Here is a 27,561-nt window from a genome sequence, read left to right on the forward strand (position 1 = left end):
AATGTAGCTTCAGCTTTTCGTATGTTTCTTGCAGGAGAAGAATTTATATGCATATTCATTCCCTATTACAGAGAATATGCATACACCATCGGGGTGTGTTGGTTCCCTCGCCCTTATTCGCTAGAATACACACCGATCCCACGGGATTTTACATATGTTATAACATGAAAAACATGTGCCATCCCTACACTCAGGTAATGTTTCACCGATGAATAGTTATTATTGGCAGTTGTTTTAATAATGTGAAATAATATTTCCAACGTTGTATCTTACACCTTTATACATATGAACAATGGACAATTTTGGGGCCTCCATCAAGCTGGCTTGCGTAAGGTTGGTGGTTCTACCCAGGCGCCCGCCCGTGACAAAATAATGCGCGGATGGGCACCTTTGGTCCCCCGCCACCATCAAAGCTTGAAAATTGTCATATGACCTATAACTTTGTTGGTGCGACAATAAAACAAAAATATTGCTAATTAAATGATAATCCTAAAGATTTATAGAATCTTCCTGTCGTTACGTTTGTACAAATCAGTCTTAAAGCTTTGATAAAGAAAATGTACTTGATACATATATAAAACAATTTTCAGTAATATCTCAGCCTGTTCATTGTATCCAAAAGGAATTGTCAGTCTCCCTTTAAGAAATTGCAATAGTTTATTTGGAACACAGAAGTATATTATATAAATATCATATGGCAGCGTGCTTGACATTGATATTGTCAACCCGAGGGCAGAATGTCACCCGAGGCGGAAACCGAGTGGTGACATTCTGTTTCGAGGGTTGACAATATCAATGTCAAACACGCTGTCATATGATATTTATTCTATTATACCGAACAAAATTTAGTATATAAAAAAATGTTTAAAAATGTTTTTAATTAATTTGATTTAACAGTTTCATCTTTAGTGCGGTACACAGTGAATAGTGACGTCACTACTATTTGAGTACAAGGGAGACAAACATTTGGTTAAAAAATTGAAGCAGTTAATTGACCTTACATGACATTCAAAATATCAGCGCGGTCACATGACCTGACAGTTACTTTCGCTTGGTCACGTGTCAGAAAAAATGAAAATGTTTTTGATAGTCAAAATATCTCTTTCTCGGGTAATGGGATTTTATCATTGTAGACAAAAGAGAGGTATAATAAAGGTAGTTGTCTTTCAACTGTATCTAACTGTATTTATATTTTGAATATGTTGTGATATACATTGACATTCTATCAACTTATACATCATAGAGTTAAGATTGTCGTCTTACAAGATTTTTGTCGGACGTACTCTGGCAATTGAAAATATTCACTCCAAATGCTTCACCTGTTACAGGTGTATAATTACATGATCAGTGCATTCTTTATATCATCAATTACATGATCAGTACATACGTTATATTACCAATTACATGATGCGTACATTAGTTATATCACCTATTACATGATGCGTGCATACGTTATATTACCAATTACATGATGCGTACATACGTTATATCACCTATTACATGATGCGTACATACGTTATATCACCTATTACATGATGCGTACATACGTTATATCACCAATTACATGATGCGTGCATACATTATATTACCAATTACATGATGCGTATATACGTTATATCACCTATTACATGATGCGTACATACGTTATATCACCAATTACATGATGCGTGCATACGTTATATCACCAATTACATGATGCGTGCATACGTTATATCACCAATTACATGATGCGTATATACGTTATATCACCTATTACATGATGCGTACATACGTTATATCACCAATTACATGATGCGTGCATACGTTATATCACCAATTACATGATGCGTGCATACGTTTTATCGCCTATTACATGATGCGTACATACGTTATATCACCAATTACATGATGCGTGCATACGTTTTATCGCCTATTACATGATGCGTGCATACGTTATATCACCAATTACATGATGCGTGCATACGTTTTATCACCTATTACATGATGCGTACATACGTTATATCACCAATTACATGATGCGTGCATACGTTATATCACCAATTACATGATGCGTGCATACGTTATATCACCAATTACATGATGCGTACATACGTTATATCACCAATTACATGATGCGTACATACGTTATATAACCAATTACATGATGCGTGCATACGTTATATTACCAATTACATGATGCGTACATACGTTATATCACCTATTACATGATCACTACAAACGTTATATCACCAATTACATGATGCATACATACGTTATATCGCCAATTACATGATCAGTGCATTCTTTATATCACCAATGACATGATCAGTGCATATTTTGTATCACCAATAGGCCGAAGATAAAATGTTTCGGCACTGACTATGTGATCATATGCACATGTGATAGTTCAGGAATGACAAAACAGACATTTGTTTCAAACGTCTAAATGATAATTGCTCAGCATAAACACTGATTTCTAGAAGGGTCTTTTGATAATGTTTACTTAAAGATGTTGTAAATCAGGTTACACACTCGCACATAAGTTCATTTTATTCTATCAAAACCACACGTTCGTAATTGTTTGAGCAGTTAAGTTCGCTAACTTTGCAATCCATGCCAGGTATACGGTAAGTTTTTGAAAAAAATATTTAATCAAACGGTGAAAGAAGCGAAATCTTAGCTTATAAATTTAACACTTACTCCATAATTACATATGTGATAAGATCATATTATGTTATACGTACATGCATTTTCTTAGTTTCTTTATAAATTATCATGAACTTAACGAATAATCAACATATGAGCAAAATTATCAAACCGTCTGTAAATATACTATATTACTATATTTTTCGGACAATAGGCCGCTGCATCGTATTGACCGCAGCCGTATATTTTAACTATATCAGAAATAAAATTTATTGTATAGGCCGCTCCGGCATATTGGCTGCAGCCAATACTCCGCAATGCGGCGAACTTGACCATGTCGTATAAAGACTGTTTTCTATAAATAGTCATTGATGTCGGTTGTATTTACTGGTAATTACACTTGTTAATCCGTCGGAAGCAGTGAACTGAAGTCCGAAATGTAAGTTTTCGTGAGCTGTTTTCAAAGGCCCAGTCGGCAAAATTGTCCATTCTGTACATTTTACTTGAATCGATCGGATAAGCAAAATATGACTACAGCAAAGTTGAATTTCAACAGCTTTCAAAATGCAAGTGAAAAATTAAAACTGTCGTATAGACCGCATGAAAGGGCAATTTAGAAAAAATAAAGTCGACGCATAAAGTCACCCCTGAAAATTTCACCTTTCTTAACGAATAGGCCGTGGCCTATTGTCCGGAAAATACGGTATAGGAATCATCGATGAGAAAAATTAAAGACATATCAATCAAAGACAGTCATAAAAATAATAAAATAATCCTTGCGTGTATCAGTGCTATACATTGGGCACGTTAAAGAACCAGGCTGTCTATTCGCAACGAGCTAGGCTAAGTTAGCCGGACAAGCCTGTATCTGATTTCTGATCTCTCTGTCGTGGGGGCTTTGTCTCACTCTGTCCCTCTGGTCAGATCGCTCTGTGTCTGTACTAGTAGAGGATGAATTATTCGCCCTGTATGGCTGCAACTGAACTATGTAAAGCGCTTTTGAACGTGAAATTGAACATGAAAAGGGCGCTATATAAATCTGGTATAATAATAATAATAATTACTACGTACCAATTTAAAAAGAATTTCATCGTGATATACTTCATATGCTTACATTTGTCAGCTTTTGGAAAATTAAAAACAAAACCAAAGTATGTTGGTAAGTACAATACGTCATTTACTTTTAAAGGTAAGACAGTCGGATAGCCGGTAAAGTATGTAAAAATGTACAACATCAGTTTACTGTGTTCGTATTGTTGTAAATAATTATAAGGAATATAAGCAAGTTTTTATATTTGCTAGACGTTACTGCTGACTTAGACAAATTTGATATCTTGAAGTACATATAAAGGCATGACCCTTAACAATATTTGCGAATAAATGTTAGTTTTACATCTGGAAAGTATTGCCTAAATATATGAATGTTGTTAATAATTATGCAATTTACCCTATATGAGATTTCATAGTTAATTAACATGTTATTATTAAAATCATTTTAGCATATAAAATTCTGTTAAAATAAATACAGAACAAGTAAAAAGGATAGATGACTTAACTTCAACAGACTTTTGTCGTGTTGAGCGCGACCTGTGGAGTTTCCACTTCTATATTTTTGTAGTATACACGTAACAATTTATGATAAAATATAGTGAAATTGACAATCTTTTTACTGATGAAATGATATGTTTGAACATTTGTCTTTAATGACAGTTTTGCTTTGTCTCTGTTTCTCTGCTATGGAGTCTTTCTTTTGGTTCTGGGTGATGCCTACACCTATGTTAAATGACGTTTTATGGTCTGTGCATTAGTCTTCCGGTTGTAGGATAAAGTAGTTATGTAAAGTGCCATCATTATTTTCATTGTCCTGATTACCATCACATTCTTTGTCAAACTTCACTGATCCGCTGTTTGGGTTATCAAGCTCATATTGTTGACTTAAAGGTTCTTTTCCATACTGATACGGTTGAACATGAGGGTCTTTCGTTCCACTGACATTTTCATTGTATCTATGTCCCTCGTTTTGTGTAAAGCTTTGTGGTGTTTGCCTAGAATTATTTAGATGAGAGTAATTATCTGTTTCATTCTTGGAGGCGGGTCTCCCAGATACACCATGGTTGTACTGAAGATCAGGTTTATTCTTTTCCTTTTGTTCGTTTTCTATCGATTTTTGTCCGGCACTTGGCGTTCCCATAGTGTGTAACATGTCATAAGAAGCGTCACATTCATCTGAATTGCCCTTCCATTCCTTTGGTTCAGAATCCGTTCCTGTGTGCGCATATGCGTGGTCATTAACGAACTGTTCGCCTCTTTTGGATTCAGTTAAGTGTGAATAGTTTCTGTCAACGGCGTGGGATTCAGCTTGTTTAATATGATCGTAGGAATTGCTGTTCTTTGTCTGGTCTTCCGGGAGAATATCTATATACTGGTACTCATTACCTAAAGCTTCCTTGTTAAGTACACTTTCTGGTGGAATAACGGCATAATCAGAAGTTCTTGTAGGTGATTGCCGGTCTAAAGTTTGTCCTGAGATAGAAGATCCAATATGGGTGTTCCTGTAAACTAGAGTAGATGCAGACCTTTTCCGTTTCTGTCTATAATAAAGGAAGTTTAAATATTTATATACGTAATAATACAAGAAAATCCTTTCATTGTGTTGATCCACATGGGCACATTTAACTAAATTATATTTAGGTGTTTCAAGCTTGGGAAAATCATTTTCGAAAACGTTCCCCACTTTTAGCCCCGTGCAGTTAATTATAACAAAGACTTACCTATAATTTCCTTAACATTTCTTGTTGTAGTCCCTATATATTTCACCATATAAAAACGCTTGAATCAAACAGACTTATGCCATCATTCAACTTATTTGTATGCCGACGTAGAAGTGAAACATTCATTATTTCATTCTTTACTTACTGTACATTATATTAAACATTAAAATACTAAAATCTTATACATAAGCATTCATAGACATACCTCAATAACAATACTGCAATGATTACAACTATCGCTAACACACAGATCACGATTGGAACAGAAATTGATAAAGCTTGTGACGCTTCATTCTCATCTGAAAAAAGAAACAAATTGACGTATTTACTATCGGTATGTAAAGGCTTAAAATATGTGTATTTGTATCATTTCAAATTGCTCCAAGGAGATGCCATATACATACAAGCTAGCTGACATCATGGCAGTTGTATAACATATGACAAATTCTCTCTCCAAATCGTATATTGTATTTGTCTCTTTCTTTCCCCATCATGTTTTGCTGTACATATGTTGCCAGTACAAAATGCTTAACATACATGAAGTATGTATACAGAAGTAGTTTACATGTTTAACTTTTTATGTTTTGTTTCAACACAATATAAACCGACAACAGCAATCACATGAGCAAACATTCAGCACGTTATTTGAATCAAGCATTGGTCATTCATAAAAAGCACAATAACACCAAACTAAACTGAGGAAACTGTCTGATATTTAATGAGCTTAAATGTGCCATAGATTAATAAGTTAACGACGTTTTAGTGATCTCGTACACAAATCAAAAATAGCGAAAGACGTCTAAATTACAGCAATTAAAGAATAATGTTTGCCTTAACTAATTGTTTATATTTTGATTTCAACAAAACGTTCCCCATGTTGCCATGTAAAAGGTTATAGCCTTTTAAAGAATTGACTTTATTGTACGTTACTTGCCCAAAGCTTTCTCAGAGGGTTTTGAAGAAATCTCTGATGATAAAGTTGACGTAATGCTTGAGGATGTTTCTTCTGATTTGTCTGAAATAAAAATAACAAGAGCATAATAGCATCACAGTAAGATTTTAACATAAGGTCTTTAACAGCATTTTTAGTTCCGTAGGTTAGATATCTTATTTATAATTACATTTTTATATGAAAGCAAAAGTATAACCATGTTTATATCTATGCAGTAAAATTTCTGCTGTGAATGTTCTTTAAGAGTCAATTGAAACCAGAAATAAGTACAATAATAAAACAATAACAATAGTATATGAAGTGTTAAATGTACTGCTGACTACTTGAAAAACATAAATATTTTGACTTGTGTAAATTTCAGATTTTACCAGATGCCCGTTTTGTGGGTTTTGGTGTATCTTCTTCAGATTCGTCTTCGTCTTGAGATTTGTCCTTCAAAGCCTCTAGACCTTAAATAAAAACACGAGCTGCAAAATGACTGTGCTGTACTTGTATTTGTTTCATATCTTAATTAAGAGCAATTTACACACTCTATTTTATTTCTATTTATATAGTATGACCTTAAATATTAAACAAAACATATTTTTAAAAAGATATCGGCGTTGATGGGAATTTTATGTATTGAACATGGATTGAACAGTCTCTCGCACAAGAAATGCATTACTTCTTAACAAAAAGACAGCGCTTTACAAAATAATTCGAATATTCCTGTGCATTTATACTGCATTACTGATACTTTTTGGTAGAAATACCAGCAAGAAGATAGTATTTTGTGATTTAAAGTCAGATTTATGACTACTAGTTTGATCAAGCAGTAGTAATCAATCCGCAAGTACATTACAGATTGTATGGAGTTTATAGCCGACCTCACCACCGGATGTTCAATTCCGGATGTTTTCATCTCGCGACTACACAAGCGAGTACCTGCACACTAAACACAAAGAAATTTCATACATGCATTTACGATTCGAAAAACAAATCAGAAGGATAAAAAAAGTCCGCAAAAGAAAGCACTTGCAAATCTGGTAATGAATATGCATGCGTCCAAGATGGCGGCGCCCTACGGGAATTCGGATTCCTTCGATGGTACCCATGTATCCATTACATGCTCAGTCAAGTGTGACATGTTCAACATAAGTGTTTCTTCCCTTGAGAAGGAACAATAACCGTGCATTTACCTATGTACTAAAATGCATATAACTATAGAGCAGACTTCTGTGATTTGGATTCGAAAAATAAGATACGTTTTTGAGTGTAAGAAATACCTTATGTTTAGAAATAAAGTAGGCTCTATCTATTGCATAAAATCAAACGTGTATATGGTTGATCTAGTTTGCGATCACTTGTCTAAAACTGACTACATTTTTTATTATCAGAGAGCTTTGGATAGGATTTTATTATGAAAACTAGGTGAAACGCATTTCCAAAAACATGGAAGTAGATTTCCTCCAGCTTCTTATTTCCTTACAAATATAGAGCCGGTAACGAAACACATTGAACCATAAAAGTTACTGGCGTATGGAAATTGACCAATAGAAATGTGTCTTTCAAAGCAGATATTTCCATCATCCGCCATTAAGAATGAAAACCATAATGGAACAGGTGGCATTCGGTCTCGGTCACAAACATTCCCACGGGCTTCTGCAGACGTTAATACACACAAAACCTACATTACTGTAAGGAGTTATAAAGGTATATGATACTCTCGCAAAGAACTATTTGCCCTTCTTCACAGAAAAGTAATAGCTTGAAATAGAATTTGATGATAGACTGGTTACAAATCCATTTTAAGTCCATGACTAAGCATTGCAGAGTAGGCTCATACTATCTAAAAACCTATCTTATATTCTGTCCTCGTTTCATATCACATGCGCAACAGTGGTATTTTGTTTTCCTGCGTATATGATATTATTTTTTTCATATCTCCCGTTGAGAGATTGATTCTCTTGCATTCATTAAAAGACCGCTTATATATACTTAAAGGATTAAATTTCCCTTTCTAGTGTTAATGCATGCGTGAAACCGGTCGATATTTCTTTTTTAATGATTTGTTCTACGTGCCAAAACAATTCGAAAACAACTTTATATCAAATATTGAATCGAAACTGTCACCATCAGATTAGAAATTATCTAAAATGAGTGCTCACAATATGTTCCGTTTAGAAATAAGGAAGTTATCGCCATTTTGAATGTTGAAATATGCGCGTAAATATAGAGGTCAGCGATATGTAAACGTCTCGACTAAATCTATCAAAAAAGTTTTATTACACAATTTCTGCGGGTCAACAAGTAAAGACTCCTTAATTCTGTCTTCAGTTTTTGGTTAGTAATTACTTTTTAATGTTAATGTCCTGTTTGAAGAGTATTCAGTTCCTACAATATACCGACTGAAATTTTTCAGGGGACATAGGTTCAAGCCCCACTGGGACCGATTGTTTTACCTTATTTTCCTTTTTTCCTAGTAACGTTTTTACTTTTTTAAAGACATATTATTGATTTGTTGTACAAAGTGAAAAATTTTCATTTGATAAGCATTTTCTTGCTGTTCAAAGTGAATTTATCTCTGAAACAGAAGGGACAGAGTTAGACACCTTTACAAATACTGAATTACATGCGGTAAAAGTTTTCTATTTTGTCTTTACACTTCAGATTACATATTGTGAAGAAATGTAGGTAGGTTTACTTCTGTCCCACGATTATTTTGACTGAAATGAGCAAAATTTAAAACAGTCCCACAGGACTCGACCATATTTTTCCAATGTTGGAGTTACAATTCTATCACATTAACTCCGTTTACTTAAGGTACCCTAGAAACATTGATATTGACAGTTTTATTTTGTGTTTTATTATTATTTACCAACAGTTTGGTGTTTCTATTATTCATATTAATGGTATTGTGAATTCTCTGGAAAAAATTTGGACAGTGGCCACCACTTTGCAGTTTGTCTCTACTCATTATGATTTGAATTAAGAAACTATTCTCTCGTATTAACAGTATTTTGCGGGGAATGTTAGAAGTTATACGTCGACTTACACAGAGAACATTTGTCCATTTAAATATCTTTCAAATAGTGAAGACCAGACGCAATACATTCGCAAGTAAACAAGTAAGTTCAAAAATATATTTTTACAAGCGTAAAATATATTGAAAAGAAAAACCCACTACAAAACAACAACAAAATTTCCTTTTTAATTTAAGTATCTTAAAAGGTTTTACTCAATTTTATCCATCTGTAATCCCGCACCTGTAAAATGAATTTAACACTGAAATAACAAAATACCTAAGAAATTTATATATTAACTGATTTATTTCAATAACCTTTACAGGAAGCAGAAATTGATATATGAAAAAACATGTGCATCATAAAAGTTAAGTAAATTCGTTTTGTTACAATTCATAATGTCAGTTATGATCAAAAATTGATTTATAATTAAAATATTTGTTAAAAAAGTCAACATACCGTCGGATGTGTAAAGAAGAAAAACACTCAGAAATAGTTTTTCCATTTGTTTCACAAGTGATAATATTCGTGAATTTGATCCCCCGAGTCAGGAAGTACATATATATGTCGCTGTATATATGACACTTATAACCAGATACGGCGATCTGATTCTTCTCTTAACCAAATTACTATATAACTACTATATAACTGATTAAAAGGAAAAGGCTTATCGACCTAAACATATGAGCATGATTGGATGATAGTGATAAAGCCAACTCGAACGTGACTAGACAAGTTTAGAAAACAAAAAAGGAAATCAAGGGGATAAACAACGGTTCATGCGCGTGTGTGAGCATTATGACATCAATTATAATGTCAGATTTCCGCACAACGTGCATTTAATTACCACCTGAATATTTTCTATCATTATACTTTACTGAACACATAAGAATGAAAACAAACAAGGTTGGCCTTTTGTTGTCTATCGTGTGATTTACCACGGCTCATCTTCCAGGTGCTTTGATACCTAACCACCCAGACTAACGAAGTTGTGATTCAGTTATTTCGCATCTGAACCCTAAACAGTGACAAACAAAGCCAATGCGTTGATAATGATAAATAAAAAAGTCAAATTTGGTATAAATGTACAGCACATGAAGGATGTAGATTCAAAATGGTAACGACAGTGAACTACTTAAAATGAGCGTATACATTTTACAAATTTTAAACGATTATATCGTTTAAAATTTATGAGTCTTTCAACATTAGAAACACACTTTTCAGGGGCACTTATGTAAGTAAACATATAGAGGTACATACAAATCTATTTGTAAAATCTTTTTAAGAGTTTAGTCCATATATTTATCACAAAGATTTTTTGTGTTTAAATTACAGGATTACTTTCTTTTCAAACAAGTTTCTTTCCTGAAGCACCAAACAACACAAAGAATGAGAATTGATTTCCCAGGTGTCTAGCTTTACGGAGTCTGAGCTTTGATACATATTTCATTAAATATCCTGAAATGTTAATCCAAAATTAGAAGAATCTTTATTTTAACAGAAATCTAAGTAGTTACTGCGGGAGGTAGATTTCATTTATTGGAAAATATAAAGCTCTTATTTTGAAAACGATTATCATATTATCAACAGGCAATAAGATAGTTTGGCCATGTAGTCCTCCACCTGTCATTTTAAACAATTCAAAAAAGAAGAAAACGGACCGTCCAACTATAAATGGGCTGAACACAAAGTTGCGGTTTGCCTTAAAATAGTTGGGTCTTAACCTTTTTACCAACGTTTGATAATCTTCATATAACTCGAACAATTTCCATGACCAAGAATATTACGACGTTTGAAATATGCCAGGTTTAGATAAATATCACACAGGGAATGCAATGTTCTAAAAACGCAGCCTCCCCTAAATCAAACTCACAGCACAGAGATGCTCACACTACCAGCACACACACCAACAAACAAAGCAAATACACGGGGCCAAAACGAACAAATAAAGGAACACAGTGGGGCACCGCCTTGGAACGGTCAGTGGCAAAAACACCACTGGTTTATTGTGCGCACCCAAGATTAGCCTTGTTGAGGAAGTGTCTCCAGATTGCTTTGAAAGTTTAAAGCTAAATCTGAATTCCGACAGTAAAATTTAGGAAAATACGTATGCAAACTTTGATAGTGGTAGCCTTGTGAAAAAGTTTTCTTTCGGCATATATTGGTTACGTTCATGACTAATAGCTCTAGCAAATCCGATTAATGGAGAAATATATCGCATGAGTTACACATCTGCAACTAGATGAGTAAAATAAAAAATACTTAATTAATTAAGAAATAATTTATAGCAAAAGAGTGCTTTAACACTGTTTATGCAGATGGGTGGTTTTACGTCAGGCGTAATAATTCCACTAGGGTGCAGCCAGAGTGAAATTATTTGTACAACGTATGACCTCCCGAGTGTATAAATAGTGTTAAAACAAGATTTTGCTATAAATGAACATGATTCAATTCTCACAATTTTTGTCGAGTCCGCTTGCGGAAGCGAGGACAAAGTTGTCCAAATGGCTGTTCGGTGTATGTGCGTGCGTGCCTGCGTGAGTGCGTGCGTGCGTTCGTCCGTGCGTGCGTCCGTCCGGATTTGTTTGTCCGGACCATAACTTTGACATGCATGGAGCAATCTTGTTTACATTTGGCACGAATGTAAACCTCAGTGAGATGGAGTGTCATGCGCAAACCCCAGGTTCCTATCTCAAAGGTGAAGGTCACACTTAGAGGCTAAAGGTCAAATTCAATAATGACTTTGTCCGGAGCATTTCTTCTTCATGCATGGAGGGATTTTGATGTAACTTGGCACAAATGTTCACCATCATAAGACGGAGTGTCCTGCGCAAGAATCAGGTCCCTAGGTCTAACGTCAAGGTCACACTTAGAGGTCAAAGGCTACAATAATGACAACTTTGTCCGGAGTGTAGTACAACATGCATGTTACATCCAATTTTGAGGTGTACTTTGACCTATCCCTACTGGTAAGGATTTTTGTGTGGACTTAGAATTTTGTTTTAATTTGTTGTTACTACAAATAACTTATATTGTAACTTCTTGCATTTTTTTTTTATTTGGCATAAATGTTTGCCTAAATGAGACAGAGTGTCGTGTGCAACTCCCAGTCCTTTTGACAGCTGACGGGCTCGACATGTTGCCCGTGGGCATCTAGTTATTCTTTATGAACTGTAACAAACAGTTCAACAAAACAGCCTCTTAAGGGTTAGATACCTTTCTTATTCAGTGTAATAGTGTATCCTTCTGACCTGCTTTCGGAAAAATAGCTCTTGCATAATATTTTTAAATAATACATAAACAACAGGTACAATATAATGGTAATCCTGTATAGATTATTAAAGTATTAAACTTAGAGCCTACGTGGCCGAGTGGTTAAGGTCGCTGACTTCAAAGCACTTGCCCTTCACCGATATGGGTTCAAGCCTCACTCGGGGTGTTGAATTCTTCATGTGAGGAAGCCATTCAGCTGGCTTACGGAAGGTCGGTGGTTCTACCCAGGTGCTCGATCGTCATTAAATAATGCACAGAGGACACATGGGGTCTTCCTCCACTATCAAAGCTTGAAAGACGCCATATGACCTAAAATGGTGTCGTTGCAACGTTAAACCTTACAAAATAAATGAATTAATATTTTAAAGTGGGTGGGATAAATTTATTTTCAAATCATTTAAATTATCAGTAAACTACATAAGTTCAAACAAAAGCTAATAACTATTTATTGTAACGTAAACAAATTATTAAAAATCACATATTTTAAGTTTGAGAAGCAAATATATTCAGAATGACGACCAAGATTGCTACCGCAATTATTTTGAAATTTTTAACAAAAAGAATGTCATAAATGTAAAAGCCGGAAAGTCGCCATATGACCTACAATTGCGTCAGTGCGACGTTAAACCAAACAAAATAAATAAATAATGTAAATAACAATTTTGTCCATGAAAACGTCCAGAATTTAGCTGTGCTGTAACTTAATATACTCATTAAACAAATACTTGAACTTATTTTGCAAACCAGTTGCCGTAAGCTGCTAATCATTTCATAAACAATTCTTCAATAAGTGTCCTGTAAATCTCTACTGATACAAAGGTAGAAATAAACAAAATCTGAAATGTAGATCCCTCGGAAGCACTGAGAACAAGGCAAACAGTGAAAATTGCAGACTCGGTTAAATTAAGTCTGTTCATGAGCAGTAATGGAAAATGCAACACTGCTCACGCCCCCCCCCCCCCCCCCCACGCCGTAGCACCGGCTAGCGATTCAGCGGACGTCATTTTAAATTCTGTCTATATATAAAGATTTTATTTTTGTGTACTTTTTTCAACAGGTCTAAATGTACTGTGACGCTCTCGGTACTGCTTTTAAAAACTGACAGGATGCTCTACTTATTTCCACATTCAACTTCATTACCTCTCAAGAACAGACTTAATCAAACCAAATCTGCTATTTCTATTTTTTGTTGCTTCAAAAGGGTCTTTTTACAGATTTTATTGCACATAATGTGATACGTAACATCGAATCACGGTTAGTACCTGTATAATGTTGAACAGACGGCATGAGGTAAACATGAGTGATAGAACGTAAAGAGTGTTAAACTGACGCAGTGATGTAAAAATATTGCGATAGTACGTAATTACCGTTGAACATACGCCATGAAGTAAAGATATAGTACATAACATCGAGTGGTAGTACGTAATTAGGGTGGAACAGGCGCCATGGGGTACACCTTGTGTGATAGTATGTAATCGATATTGAACAGACGCAATGGGAGTAAACATCGGGTGGTAGTATATAATACGTTTGAACTAACTACACGTGGTTAACCTTAAGCGCATTATGAGGAAAACATCGAATGTAAGTACATGTACGTAATCATTGTTAAACAGACGGCATGAGGTACACATCGACTAGTAGCATGTAATTCATGTTTAATAGATGACACGGGGGTAAACATACAGATAGGCAAAGGCATTAACAACGACGTTATTTCTGTTTTATTTAATCGGCATCTCACTGATTCAATACATTTTGAAAAATAATGAATTAAATTAATTTAAATCAGTTTAAAAAGCCTTCTGCAGACGGTGAGTGACAACTGCAAAACATGTTAAAGAATGACGCGACAACCCTTTTCATCGCACATCTGCTAGTAAGTCCGAACGATCAACAGGTAAAATCACATTCAAAGAAAGTAGCCATAGATCCATATAACTGTAACTTTATACTATTTTATACTCAATAAAAACAACACATAACAATTCATTTACTCTGGTGTTATTTTGCCCATTTTACAAATGTGGATGTTAGTGATATTGTAGCCATATTATATTGTTTGCGACTTTTCATAAAATTACGAATGACATGAAGTCTCAGATGTGTTAGCAATGTGTTTGAAAATTTGCCGAAATAACGAAGTTGATTACTTTCATCGTGTACATAATTTCTGTTGAACAGATGCTATGAGGTAACACTAACTGCGATGGGTTTGAACATGTACATTTAGTGAAGAGTGCAATTCTCAAATGTGACCGAGATCAAATGACTATATTCATGCTGTGCAATGAACAGACAAGCAAAATATGCTTGTAATCCATCCTTTTTCTTAGACTAATATGAATTAATACGTATATATTCATGATTAAGGTACCTTAAAGAATTTGTACAATTGTACCAATTAGAGTTGTAGGAAGAAGACATTCGTCTATAATTAGTGTACAATCTGTTAGCTACCTAGATCTACAATGACATTTATTTCCGTGTTCCATCCTCCGTCCAGTTACTTTGGACATTGAACTGATTCATTAGACAATGTACAAATATTCTTTTTTTTTTTTTTTTTTTTTTTTTTTTTTTTTGATTTAAAGTCGCACCGACACATGATAGGTCATATTGCGACTTTCCAGCTTTAATGGTGGAGGAAGACCCCAGGTGCCCCTCCGTGCATTATTTCATCACGAGCGGGCACCTGGGTAGAACCACCGACCTTCCGTAAGCCAGCTGGATGGCTTCCTCACATGAAGAATTCAACGCCCCGAGTGAGGCTCGAACCCACATCGATGAGGGTACAGATATTCAGTCTGTTTTCAGTCTGTTTTTGAATTGTCCTGTAAATTTCACAGGATTTTACAAAGAATATATATATTGTAAATTATATTGATAGTAGAGATGCAAGTAAATAGTTTTTTTATACGTGGTACTATATTTAAAGAATTAAGTCGGTCAGATAAATTAACCATGTTTACCGGCTTGAACCATGCTTCAATCATGTACCTTAAGTGCAATAAACTCATATAGCCCGGTCCAGAAGCTTGAATTTTTAGAATGCTCTTGAGTATCTTCTACATAACTGCGAGGCCAATACTGGTCCTTTCTTTCACAAGTATCGGACTAACACACTGGACACATTAAAGAAACAGGATGTCTTTTCGCACAGAGCTATGCTAAAATTGCCAGACATATCTCTGTATCTAAATAATTTCTCCCTCTATATTTTGGGAGTGATGTTTTTTCTCTTGCTCCGTCCCTCTAGACAATTCGTTCTGTGTCTGTACTGGTAGGGGATGAGTTTGGCGCCCTGGGTGGCTGCCAGCTAATGTATAGCGCCTTTCAACGTGGGCGCTATATGTTTATCTGGTACAATATAAATCCACACAGTATAATGATAAGCATGCGTTTGGGTGACGATAACACATTTTGCACTAAAACAGTTTGTGCAGAAAGCGTTTATTTTAACCTTTACCCTGCTAAATTCCTAAAATGGACTGGTCCGTCATTCAGTTTTTGCAGTACCATATATTATACGAAGGGGTGTTCAATGCAAATTTACTGAATGAATAGCAAACAGTGCAGATCATGATCAGCCTGCACGGATGTACAAATACGTTAATCTTTGGTCTTCGACATTTTTATAAATTGGAATATCGTACAGACAAAGATAACATTTTAAATATTTATTCGTACAGTACATTGTGGAATTTAAAATCTAATGTTACTGACAATATTTCATGATAAAAAATCAGATTACACAATTTATGTTTCGGTATATGCGTTGGCAAATTCATATTAAAGTTGATATATTCCTTTTAACGTTCTCATTTAGTCATCCATCCTTTTTATGTTTGGGAAAGAAAATTCGTGATTCAGCGGTTACTCATTAGTGCAACTGTTATGGTTGTTACTGCCTAAAGGGAAGTTATTTTTCAAAATGTGACGACACAAAACTTCCTGATAATTAAATGTCTGACTGTACACATAATTATGATTAACTATACTAGAGTTTACCTCAGTACTAGGATCATAACACCCTATGGTACTTCTTTTTCCTTAATGAAGTTTTGTCATTCTTTGTTTGAAAACACAACTGCTAACCGAATTTTACATCATAAATGATCATTAAACCAATTTTCACTTACCCTTCACTTTTATAGTATTTAAAGGGCAGGAAGAGTGTGAAATTATAATTATCGCCTAGGAACAAACTCTGCTACTATTTTGCAATGATTTATTTGGGAGTGAATATAATGTACATAACGAAATAATCAAGTCTTGGACAGTCTGTTCATTATAAATAATAGTTATATCCCTTTGGCCATTTTTATCATTTTATGTACAGTTGAAGTCATTCTCTTTGCAATGCTTAAAACATTCTTGCTTTGGGCAGTGGGGGACGAGTAGTTTTATTCATGGTATTCTTTCTTGGATAGTTTTGAGGCTGGGCATACGTGTATTGCTTTGTCATTAGTCATTACAGCTACTTACTAATATTAAATCATTAATTATTTTACATATTTCAATAACAGGCATAGATATATTTCATTTGACATAAAAATGTTTTGCAGATTCTGTCATAACTGTTTTAACATCTTTAGAAGTTGTTGTTTCCTTCTTGTCTTAAGTTTGTCACTGTAAATCACATCCATTTGCTTAAAACAATGTTTCCAAAAATGAACAGTAAAATATATGAATTACAGCTTTAAGTATTTGCTAATTCTCCGAAACCTTTTCAACCGTAGCGTATTCATCTTCATTGTAATATATGTTTTCAATTCCAATATTTCTCTTTTTATCGTCATCATTTGGATGTGCTATAGTAGTGTTCATATGCGAATAGCAATCTTCTACTCTTTCGTCTGTCTGCCGTGTATTGGTATGGTCATAAAAAGAACAGTCTTCAATTCTGCCACCAGTTCCTTCTGCTTTTCGATTGGCCCTTAACTCCAGTGTGTTGTATGTGTTATCATCTTTCTCTGCAATGCCACTGACATGGTCTTGTCCTGAAGCGTTTTCAATATGTGAGTATGTGTTATCCACAGACATATGTTCCCTATTTAACTGAACGACAGACAATTTAGAGTACGTTTTGTCAACATAACTAGCTGGCTTGACTACATGATCACAGGAATTATCAAGTACAGTCCTATTGTTTGATGGTAAAGTTAAAGTATTATACTCCTCCATTTCTTGTTCTACAATTCCTCTCCTGTCTTCATCGATAACATCAAGTTCCTTTCCCAAACGTGCTGACTCTTCTCCAGATTGATTATGAGATTGACCCTCTTGTTCAAACTGGTTACGTTGTGGAGCATTTATTACATTTGCATATATGTTTGGCGTCGAACCAGGTCCGTGACAGATTATTTCCGAAACGGTTTCTTTCTTGCGTTGGCGCCTACAATGAGCAATACACGTGACGGCAATAATTAAAGCAGTGAATAAAGAAAAAAATATGCATTTACTGCAATGAGAAAGTAGTATTTGATTTCGAATAGTGAATGCGACACCTTTTCACTAGCTAGTGATCACTAAAATAAAATGAGAACATGATCTATAAAAATGCTGGTGAGACGGAAAAAAACGTATTGTAGGACACAATATATAAAGTTTATTATTTCTTTAAATCTAAAATTCCGGGTAATTGCACGCTTTATTTACAATACGTTAACTTCACATTGGTTATTTCTGGAATTTAAAGTAAATGGTTCAATCAGATTTATAAATGATTTTGTCGTGATGCCGAAACTCCTAAGTAAAGTTTTTAAGAAATTGCCAACATTTGGACAATATATACGCAGCATATCACACAAAGTATAAAAATTAAGATACTTAAAATCCTACCACAGAATAAAATGATAAATGATGTGTGTTCGAAAGTCAAAATATATTAAAGCCTTCAATATTTTTTTTTGATCATTATCGGGTCGATCCCTTGTACATATCATATTTACGGTAGTGTGTGTGTGTGTGTGTGTGTGTGTGTGTGTGTGTATGGGGGGGTGGGGGGGGGGGGGTCTTTGCCAAGGTGACATAACATTATGACTTTTAAGGTATTAGAGCACTAATAGTAATGTTTACAAAATGGCCTTTGCTTGGTATATTCTGAAAGGTAACCATGTTTTGCACTATTTTGCAATTTTTAAACAACTTTCACCGTGCCGTTTTTTATAAATTGTGTATAACTTATGGTATCTCCTCAAGCTCAAGTACAGACAAATTTCAAAGTGATAGCCACTATCCAAAATGTTTGCAGAGAACTCATTTTACCATTAATTTTAATAAAAGAAACACCAAACTATTGGTAAATAATTATAAAACACAAAATAAAAATGTCAATATCATTTTTTCTATGGTGCCTCAAGTAAACGGATTTAATGAGACAGAATTCATACTTCAACATTGAAAAAATAAGGTCGAATGCTGTGTTTCTGTTTTGAATATTGCTTACTCCATTTAAAAATAACCTTAGGACAGATGTAAAACCTACCCAAATTTCTTCCACAATATATAATCTAAGAGTGAAAGCAAAATAGAGAACTTTCACCGCGTGTAACTCGATATTTTTGAAGATGTGTAGCTCTACCCCTTCTGTTTAAGTAGTAAATTCACTTTGAACACCAAGAAATCGCTTATAAGATTCATCTTTTTCCATTTTTGTACAAGAAATCAATAATAAGTCTTGAAAGAAGTAAAAACTTACTAGAAAAAAAAGGAAAATAAGGGGAAAAAAATTTGGTCCCAGTAGGGCTTGAACCTACGTACCCCTAACAATTGTTGTCAAAGTAGGTTTATTGTAGGAATTGAATACTCTTCAAAAAGGAGGTTCGCTATTAGTGATCTAATACCTTAATACTCAGATTATAACCTATCATAAACTGCGAAAATACTTATCTGCAATAGGTCAGACCTTAAAGTAACAACGAAATAAAACTGAATACTTCAGTCGTCGTAAGTGAATACATTTTGTATTTACCTTCGTTTCAAGACGAAAGCAGCTGTAATCATTATTACAATTACACCCAGAGGCAGTAAAACATACATAACAATCATTGAATCACTGTGATCATCTGCAAAAAAATAACAAAATTATTATTTGTTTCGGAGAAAAAGTACATAAGATAATGATGTATGTAAGAAAGGTAATAGTCTCAACTTCCATATGTGTTTGGGCGAGTGCAATAAATATTTCAGAGCGATTTGTACATGCCATGAACGTACCATGCTTTAATTGACTTTTAAATATTTATAACATGAATGTCCCTCGCTTTAGAACAAGGAACGAGTAGAAATAAATGTGATCTTGCTGGAAATCAAATATGCATTAAAGTACATGTATACAGAATGGTAATACAAACAAAATGTCTCTACCTGCATGTCGTATATACTTCATACTAATATTGACATTGAAGAAAGAACGCATATCTGAGTATTGATGAAGTTGACAAATTAACGATATGTATCAATAATTATCAAAGGGATAAAAACAAGTTGTGTATTCCTTATATTTCATAAATCATGGCTGGCTGAAGCGGTTACTAGTATCTGCATTTATTTGTGACTTTTGTTTCTCAAAAATAACAATACGATCATAGATATATCATTTGATAAAAGCATGAAAATATATACATTGAAAATGCGATAACTGTCATTAAACATATTTTGTCTATATTGTTTTATGTGGGGACATGTCACTAAAACTATGATTTTCTTTAACAACTCAAATTTGAATCAAAATCAATGTGCGAAACAACAAGATCGTAAGACTCACAGATAACGTAATACTACCTTCGGGTTTTATATATGGAATATCTGTTACATTTTTCATTGATTCTGTGCTTGTACCCTCAGTCGACTTTCCGGAGGCGGTACTGGTTTTCGTATTAACAGCGGTAATAGTTGTTGTTGTTTGAGTTGTTGTTTCTGTTGTTGTTTGCACTGTTGTTTGTGGTTTATCTGGAAAAGAATGTACACAATGTGTTTCTGTCTCAGAAAACGAGTAATGTTATAGGGGAACATACGTAGTGTAATATATTCCAGAGGGTTCACTATTATTGCATATCATATCAAAATAACCTTTCCTGTATGAAAAATGAAATAACATGTCCATGAATAAATCAGTTAAAAATTCGATATTACCGCCACAATGTATTCCTGTCCATTTTTCAGTGCAGATACAGCTGTAGTGGTCTGCATCATTGTCCTTGCATGTGGCGCCGTTTTGACATGGTTTGGTGGCACAATCTGTTGATGAACATGATATATAATTATTGACATAAACCTGTCTAGGTGCTGCGACCTGTTTTATAGATTTCCAAAAGCTGATTACTGAGGAAACAAAGCAGACGGTATCAATGAAAACCTGTAGGATTGTCACTGATAGCCATATAATTGACATATTGAATAAATTTATTGTGAAATTATTCCGCACGACAGAAAAGTTAAAAGTAACATAAAAAGTGTTAATATCTTTAACAAAGACAGCCTTGAGAGCCAGTTTATCAAATATGTATCATGTCTTTCTTCATCGCCTGACTGAATAGGCAAAATATGACATAAAATATGATCACCTAAAATATAAAGCAACATGAACAGTTTTTCTTTTGACAGTCTTTCCATTATTCGACATTTCTCCATTCATATGCCTACGTGTACATAAAATCTCACAATAGATAAAATCATTGGAAATACAGTAAGCTTGATCTGCTTTTGACAACTAGCGACAATTTAAAAATATTTAAATTTATTTTGCCTTTCAGTATGTTAAAAATCTAGTTTAACCAATTGTCTTACATTCTAAGTAAAAGAAAATTATATTCTCTTTGTTATGGTCTTACCAAAGCCATTGTAAACATTAACCTTGATGGTGAAATTTAATATTTTATAAAGTATCTTAGAGTTACTACAGAAATATTTACCACAGCAGTAAGGACATTATAACTTATTAAAATTATAATATGTGCATTGCCAAAGTCGTCTTTAGTGTCACCTTGTCATAATGAAGTTTTGCGATGAACCACATATTAGCTTAAAGGAAGACGCTTTAGAAATAAAAAGATTTACAAATTCAACAATCAGCATCGATCCTTATATTATATAGATAGTCTGTTTTCGCTTTTTGTTATTTCAGTCCGCAATGCATATAGTTTACATGCATTTAAACGATAGTATCCACATCCATCTTTTGGTTTTTAAATATTTTTTCATTGTTTGCTTTGTAAACACAGTTTTAATTCACCGCTGGTTAGTAAAAGCGATAATTGATCATTCTATAAAATAACACCTTCTTAAGTATTTTCTCCCTGTTAAATATATCAAGGCTACACGGCTCGTTGTAATATACCTACGCCAATTGTCATATATAGAAATCCGCCAATCGCCACCACAGAATTCCGAGGGATTACGTTCACATTTGTAATTACAGTTATGAGCTGGCCTCTTAAACCTAATCCTGTTTCCACAAAAACATTCTTCTCCGCTCTGAAATTTAGAAACTGTATTTCTATACATATTTTGCCTATTTTACCTAGTGGAGGAAGTATACATTTGCCCATGCACGCGCCAGGGACGGACACTAAAATTTATCTAAAATAGCGTTCACATACGTGACATCACATAGTACTTGCACTATTTTCACGTCATAAACTATAAAAACACTGTCGGGAAATATCACAATCTATTTGTCTGAAAGTGATAGGCAAGAAAAATGATCTAATATGTCTGCTTGTGTAAGACAGTTTTTTTCTGACGCTCGGAAAAACTTGGATAAAAAACTCGCTAATGCTCTGTTTTTCAATCCACACTGTCCCTCGAGTAGGGCAGATTCTTAATTACGAGCGTAGGTAGGCATGTAAGAGCCTTAAGATCCACAACAAGATCCTTATATATTATTCTTGTTTCACATTTCCGTTAAAACACAGACATCAGACTATTTTTTCTATAAAAGACGTTTCGAAATGATATAATGGAATGGTGTCACACACTGTATAGGTTATTAAACGAGAAAATGAATCAGTAGACGTCTACTTCCCGTATTTTAACATTGTTACGCGTTGACGTCACGTCGACATACTATATTTCGAGCCATTTATGCATCATGAAATTGTGCTTCCCTATTTCATCTACTAGTTTACGTATAAAAACACATATTAGATTCGAAATAATACTTTGCAGAACCTTGTTTCAAAGTATTTCAGCAATACGACTCGGTTATGCACCGCTTGTATAATTCACTCGGGCCACTCCCACGTGAAATTATTCCGCAAGTGTATAACCCCATCTTACCTACAGGCTTCTTTGTTCCGGTGAGGTCTATAAACATCTTATAGACCACTTAAGAGATCTGTAACAATTTCTAGACCTGTCCTACCTCTACTGTTTGCAGGAAACAGTGGGAATCGAACCCCAGTCGCTCGGATGATAGTCCAATGCTTTAACCACTAAGCCAAATTGTCGACACACTTATGCACTTGTCAGAGATTTAATTTAAAGTTATGCGTAAGCGATCGAAACAATGCGGTAGAATCATGAGAAATCCGTGCCTGTCATGTAAGGTGAACGCAAGACTGACTGTAAATACAGTATCACTTTTTTTAAGTGAGAAATTTCCAACCAGTATCTTGAAATTGTTCTAAACATGACTTTGCTTAATATATAAAGTTTTAACATTAAATTCTAAACAGATCCAGATATCTTTCTGAAAGTTAATACGGGCAAACTCGTCCGTCTAGGAGGAGAATGCTTCATGAAACAGGACATTTTATTTTACGAAGAAAAATAATTGCAAGATATAATTGCAAAAAATACAAAAACACAAATTTCCTCCAGGTTAATCATTAATCTGCTTTCGTAAATTGTGATGATTATCTGTACAATTAACATGGAACATAAATTTAGAAAATAGCGTGTCTGAAATAAGATTGACAGTTTAAACATATTTAAAGGCAGATTTTAGGCAGTGGTTATTGGTGGGAGACTGGTCAAAGTACATCTCTTGTTTCCTGAAAAATGTTCCTATTTTGCTGAATGTCGTTAATTCGTATCAAATTAACAGTTGACATTTTATGCCTTTAAATAGATTATCATAAGATATTTTGCACTGTATAAAGTTTTGTCGACCTTTCATTCGTGAAAACTGTCAGTTTCCTGGATTCTATACTTGTATTTACATCCACAAGTATCTGACAACTTCTTCACGTGAATCAGATGTGGAGGACCAGAACGACTGTAAACTATATAATATCTATTCAAATCGTTGCCCTGTCAATTAAAACAGAGGCCTCGAACTACAAGCCTCTTAATTAGTTGTATTCATTACTTTCATTGTCAAGAAGACTGAAGGTTTTAATATCTTCTCGATGGTGTGCGCGCAATTTTTTAGCACATTTCGTTGTCTGCCTGATCACGGTATATTATGATAGCATTTCTTGTAATAATGTAATGATAAATCTATATCCATATTTTTATACGGCAATGTATATTTAGGTAGCAAATTAAAGAACTAAATAAACTTAAAGTTTCTTATAATAATTATGAAAAATAAGAGCTGTCACTATTGGTAACAAATTCCCCCGAAGTAGGCCCAATAATACCACAGTTGTATGCGCAAAATATTACAAATCATTTTGTGACCTTGGCCCTGCTCTTAGAGGCCTCAGTCATAAACATGACACATCTCGTCAATATGGTTAACATTTGTGTCAAATTATTTTCAAATCCCTTGATAAATGGCAGAGTTATGGACCAGACAAGAAACATCTTTGACTTCTAAGTGTGACCTTGACCTTGGAGCTATAGGTCTGGGTCCGCGCTTGACACCTCATCTCATTAAACGGAACCAATATGCCTTGTAATTTCAAAATCACTTGATAAATGGCAGAGTTATGGACCAGACAAGAAACATCTTTGACTTATAATTGCGACCTTGACCTTGGAGCTAGGGTTCTAGGTCTTGGTCATGACACGTCGTCATAATGTGAGGAACATTTACGCGAAGTAATTTCAAAATCCCTTAATGAACGGAAGAGTTATGAACCGAACACGAAACATACCCTGTTTACCTTTGACTTATAAGTGTGACCTTGACCTTGGGAGATAGAGATCTGGGTTTTGAGCATGACAAATTGTCTTATTATGATAAACATTTATGCCAAGTTGTTTCAAAATTCCTTCATGGATAGCAGAGTTATGGACCGGACACGAAACAGGCCATGTTAACATTTGACCTCTAAGTGTGACCTTGACTTTTGAGCTAGAGGTCTGGGTCTTGCGCATGACAGGTCGTCTCATTATGGTAAACATTTATGCAAATTTATTTCAAAATCCCTTTATGGATGGAAGACTTATAACCCGGACAAAAATTTACCGGACGCACACACGCACGGACGGACAGTGCGATTTTTATATGTCCATCTTAGGGACAAAAAAACTTATAAAATACCATTCGCGTCAAATTATGACTAATTGATTAGACACACATTGGGGATCTCAGAAACTTCCAAATATTACCCAAATGTGCACGGATTTTTCATGCAAAACAAAATGTCATGTCCTATATGCTGACAAATATATTTACAGGTGCGTAGCAATTTGGGCCTTTTGTTATATTAATAGTATCCAATAAATTGTACCACATTGTCTTGTTCTTTCTTCTAACTATTTGTCACGTTACAAACGTTCTTCAAATCCGAAACCAATCTGGACTATGTAAAACAAAGAAGCATGTGGGTAAGTCAGTTTTATCATTCTCGGAATATGTCTGTATAGTGTTTATAGACCTGTGAAGTGATTTGAAAACCTCGCTCGCTACGCTCGCTCGGTTCCCAAATCCCTCACAGGTCTATAAACACAATGCAGACCTATTCCTCGAACAATAACTATTACATATTGTTTCGTTATGTTAAAGCATGGTTCTCCTATGATATCATTTCTTAATTAAAAGATGGTAAAATGAAATAAGAAATATAATTATGTGTGTAAACTTATAATATTATTAACTAGAATATCAAAACTATATACATTTACAAAAAAGTATCGCGCGCTGTTACCTCAGTTCCAGCATATCTATATCCATGCTTTCTACAAAAACTTTTACATCTGTCTCCACTGTTTGGGTAGAAGTCTTTTTTCGCTCCGTTTAGAACTCTGTCATCGGAATCTATAAAGCACCCGATGTAGCCATTTGGCACGCATGCTGTGTTAGCTGAAATACATTATCTTTTATGCGTTTGATGAGACATTACGTTTTACTACTAATTGAAAAACTATCTAATATATTGTGTTAGCAACATTAAATAATTTCCGCTTTTTGATTATTTGTTGAGAAAAGTTGAGGTACGTTATAAAGTAATTCCAATATCTATTAATTCAGGCAATATGACTGGGGCGTCGAGATGTTGACACATTTAATTATTATTCGCACACGTACTTCATCTCCTGACCTTGGTTTTGATTTAGAATTTGACAAAAAGTTAATTAAAAAAATTTTGGTACAGAAAGCAAACCACGCCTTTTAACGGACACATTTAACATAAAGCCACTTCTGAGTTATGTGCGTTAGCCGCAGGGTCTATACACGCATGAACACCATAAAAAACAAAATTTTATATCAAAATTGTTAGAGCTTTTACCTTGTGATTTAAGTGAATAAAGAATAATAAACAGAACACGGTAAGCCGATCCAATATACATTCTCATTAATTAATAACCAAATAAATCACTTTAATAACTTGTTGATATAATCAAGTGTTATATATTGATGAAACTCAACACGGATGAAAACACTACAACATTACGAACGTCAATACTATCTGTAAGGCCAAAAACAATAATGTTTTAGCTGTCTGATCGAAATATTTAATGTTGTACGTATGCATTTGATAAATGTATATAATATTATTGTGTTCAAAACAGATGCAGCAAAATAATTTGATTTTATAACATTATGTTATATTATATTCCAGTAACAGTGGTTGCACTTATATGATAAAATAAATTTACAGTTTTTGATAAGTTTTGTATATAAACATGAAGGACATATCATGTTAACTTCTTTAATCATTTTCATTATTATTATTATACTGGCGGTCATGCTTGTCAACAAAATCAAATTGTAGAGTTTTCACTATTGTTTTAGTTATAGTAAATGTAAATGTAAACTACTGTGTCCATCCAGTTGCACATACATATTGCAATGGTGTTTGATAAATGTGACCAAAAGGTAAACTATTAACCATTTTCTTCTTCTTGTTTTCATATTTCCCTCTGTTCTAACTATTATTATTATTAAATTAGCTCATTGTAATAAAATTAATTTGTGATTATGATGTCATTGCAGGATATCCATGCTTTATATGACGCAACATTTTGCTTCCCTATTCAGGGCGTTGTCTTTATGACAATTTCAGTAATACAAGCAAAGTATAAAGATAAATTGTCATTACCCACTGAATCTTTCCTAATTTAACACATCAACGGTCACATTTATCATTTGCCATAGTTTCTAGGTCAGCTCTACCACCAACAGTCTATTTTAAGTTCATGTCTTTTCCAGTATGTTGTTTCAGCATGTATATTTCCCGATGAGTGGCACTGTCTGTGTTATATGGAATGTGCTGCGTGAGTGAAATCGCCATCTGTATCGGAAACTTACCTGTATGTTCATTTGATGGTTTGTAGTATCCGGTCTTGTGTCATTTGCCATGCTGAATTAATATAGGGATTACAGACACTTTTATTGTGTTTTAACGTCTGCAGAAGCCCGAGGGACTGTTGGTGACCGAGATCGATATCGCACGGTATCCTGAAAACTTTAATATACAAAAAATGTGTAAGGGCACTATTCTTGCTAAAAATATCACAAACAATAAATATATATGTATATTCATAGGAGTTGACTTTATGATTCCGGTACAATTTTTAGTTACTAAAGTACCATTCT

General features: G+C 34.3%; 2 protein-coding genes across 2 annotated transcripts; both read right to left on the reverse strand.

The window, feature by feature from the left end:
* Positions 1 to 3,777: 3,777 nt before the first annotated feature.
* On the reverse strand, positions 3,778 to 10,031 carry LOC123551733 (uncharacterized). Its single transcript, XM_053541247.1, has 5 exons — positions 9,810 to 10,031; positions 6,717 to 6,797; positions 6,331 to 6,411; positions 5,602 to 5,695; positions 3,778 to 5,216 (listed from the first exon to the last, which is right to left on the reverse strand). The coding sequence occupies exons 1-5, from the start codon at positions 9,853 to 9,855 to the stop codon at positions 4,430 to 4,432; spliced, it is 1,089 nt and encodes a 362-aa protein (XP_053397222.1). The 5' UTR covers positions 9,856 to 10,031; the 3' UTR covers positions 3,778 to 4,429.
* Positions 10,032 to 16,288: 6,257 nt separating this feature from the next.
* On the reverse strand, positions 16,289 to 26,397 carry LOC128556364 (uncharacterized). The gene is made up of 6 exons (XM_053541248.1): positions 26,252 to 26,397; positions 25,670 to 25,824; positions 21,971 to 22,103; positions 20,412 to 20,579; positions 19,600 to 19,693; positions 16,289 to 18,021 (listed from the first exon to the last, which is right to left on the reverse strand). The coding sequence occupies exons 1-6, from the start codon at positions 26,316 to 26,318 to the stop codon at positions 17,337 to 17,339; spliced, it is 1,302 nt and encodes a 433-aa protein (XP_053397223.1). The 5' UTR covers positions 26,319 to 26,397; the 3' UTR covers positions 16,289 to 17,336.
* Positions 26,398 to 27,561: the final 1,164 nt, after the last annotated feature.

The sequence above is a fragment of the Mercenaria mercenaria genome, chromosome 4 (genome assembly GCF_021730395.1).
Source record: "Mercenaria mercenaria strain notata chromosome 4, MADL_Memer_1, whole genome shotgun sequence".
NCBI classification, from domain to species: domain Eukaryota; kingdom Metazoa; phylum Mollusca; class Bivalvia; order Venerida; family Veneridae; genus Mercenaria; species Mercenaria mercenaria.

What these genes read in the sequence shown, in the direction of transcription:
- LOC123551733 (XM_053541247.1), bottom strand. Translation starts at nt 9,855, where the DNA reads ATGGAAAAACTATTTCTGAGTGTTTTTCTTCTTTACACATCCGACG. An exon ending in ACCCACAAAACGGGCATCTG is followed by an intron (nt 6,412 to 6,716) that starts GTAAAATCTGAA and finishes TTTTTATTTCAG; the next exon opens with ACAAATCAGAAGAAACATCC. An exon ending in ATTGCAGTATTGTTATTGAG is followed by an intron (nt 5,217 to 5,601) that starts GTATGTCTATGA and finishes CCTTTATTATAG; the next exon opens with ACAGAAACGGAAAAGGTCTG.
- LOC128556364 (XM_053541248.1), bottom strand. Translation starts at nt 26,318, where the DNA reads ATGAGAATGTATATTGGATCGGCTTACCGTGTTCTGTTTATTATTCTT. An exon ending in ATAGATATGCTGGAACTGAG is followed by an intron (nt 22,104 to 25,669) that starts GTAACAGCGCGC and finishes TCTAAATTTCAG; the next exon opens with AGCGGAGAAGAATGTTTTTG. An exon ending in TCCATATATAAAACCCGAAG is followed by an intron (nt 19,694 to 20,411) that starts GTAGTATTACGT and finishes ATTTTTTTGCAG; the next exon opens with ATGATCACAGTGATTCAATG.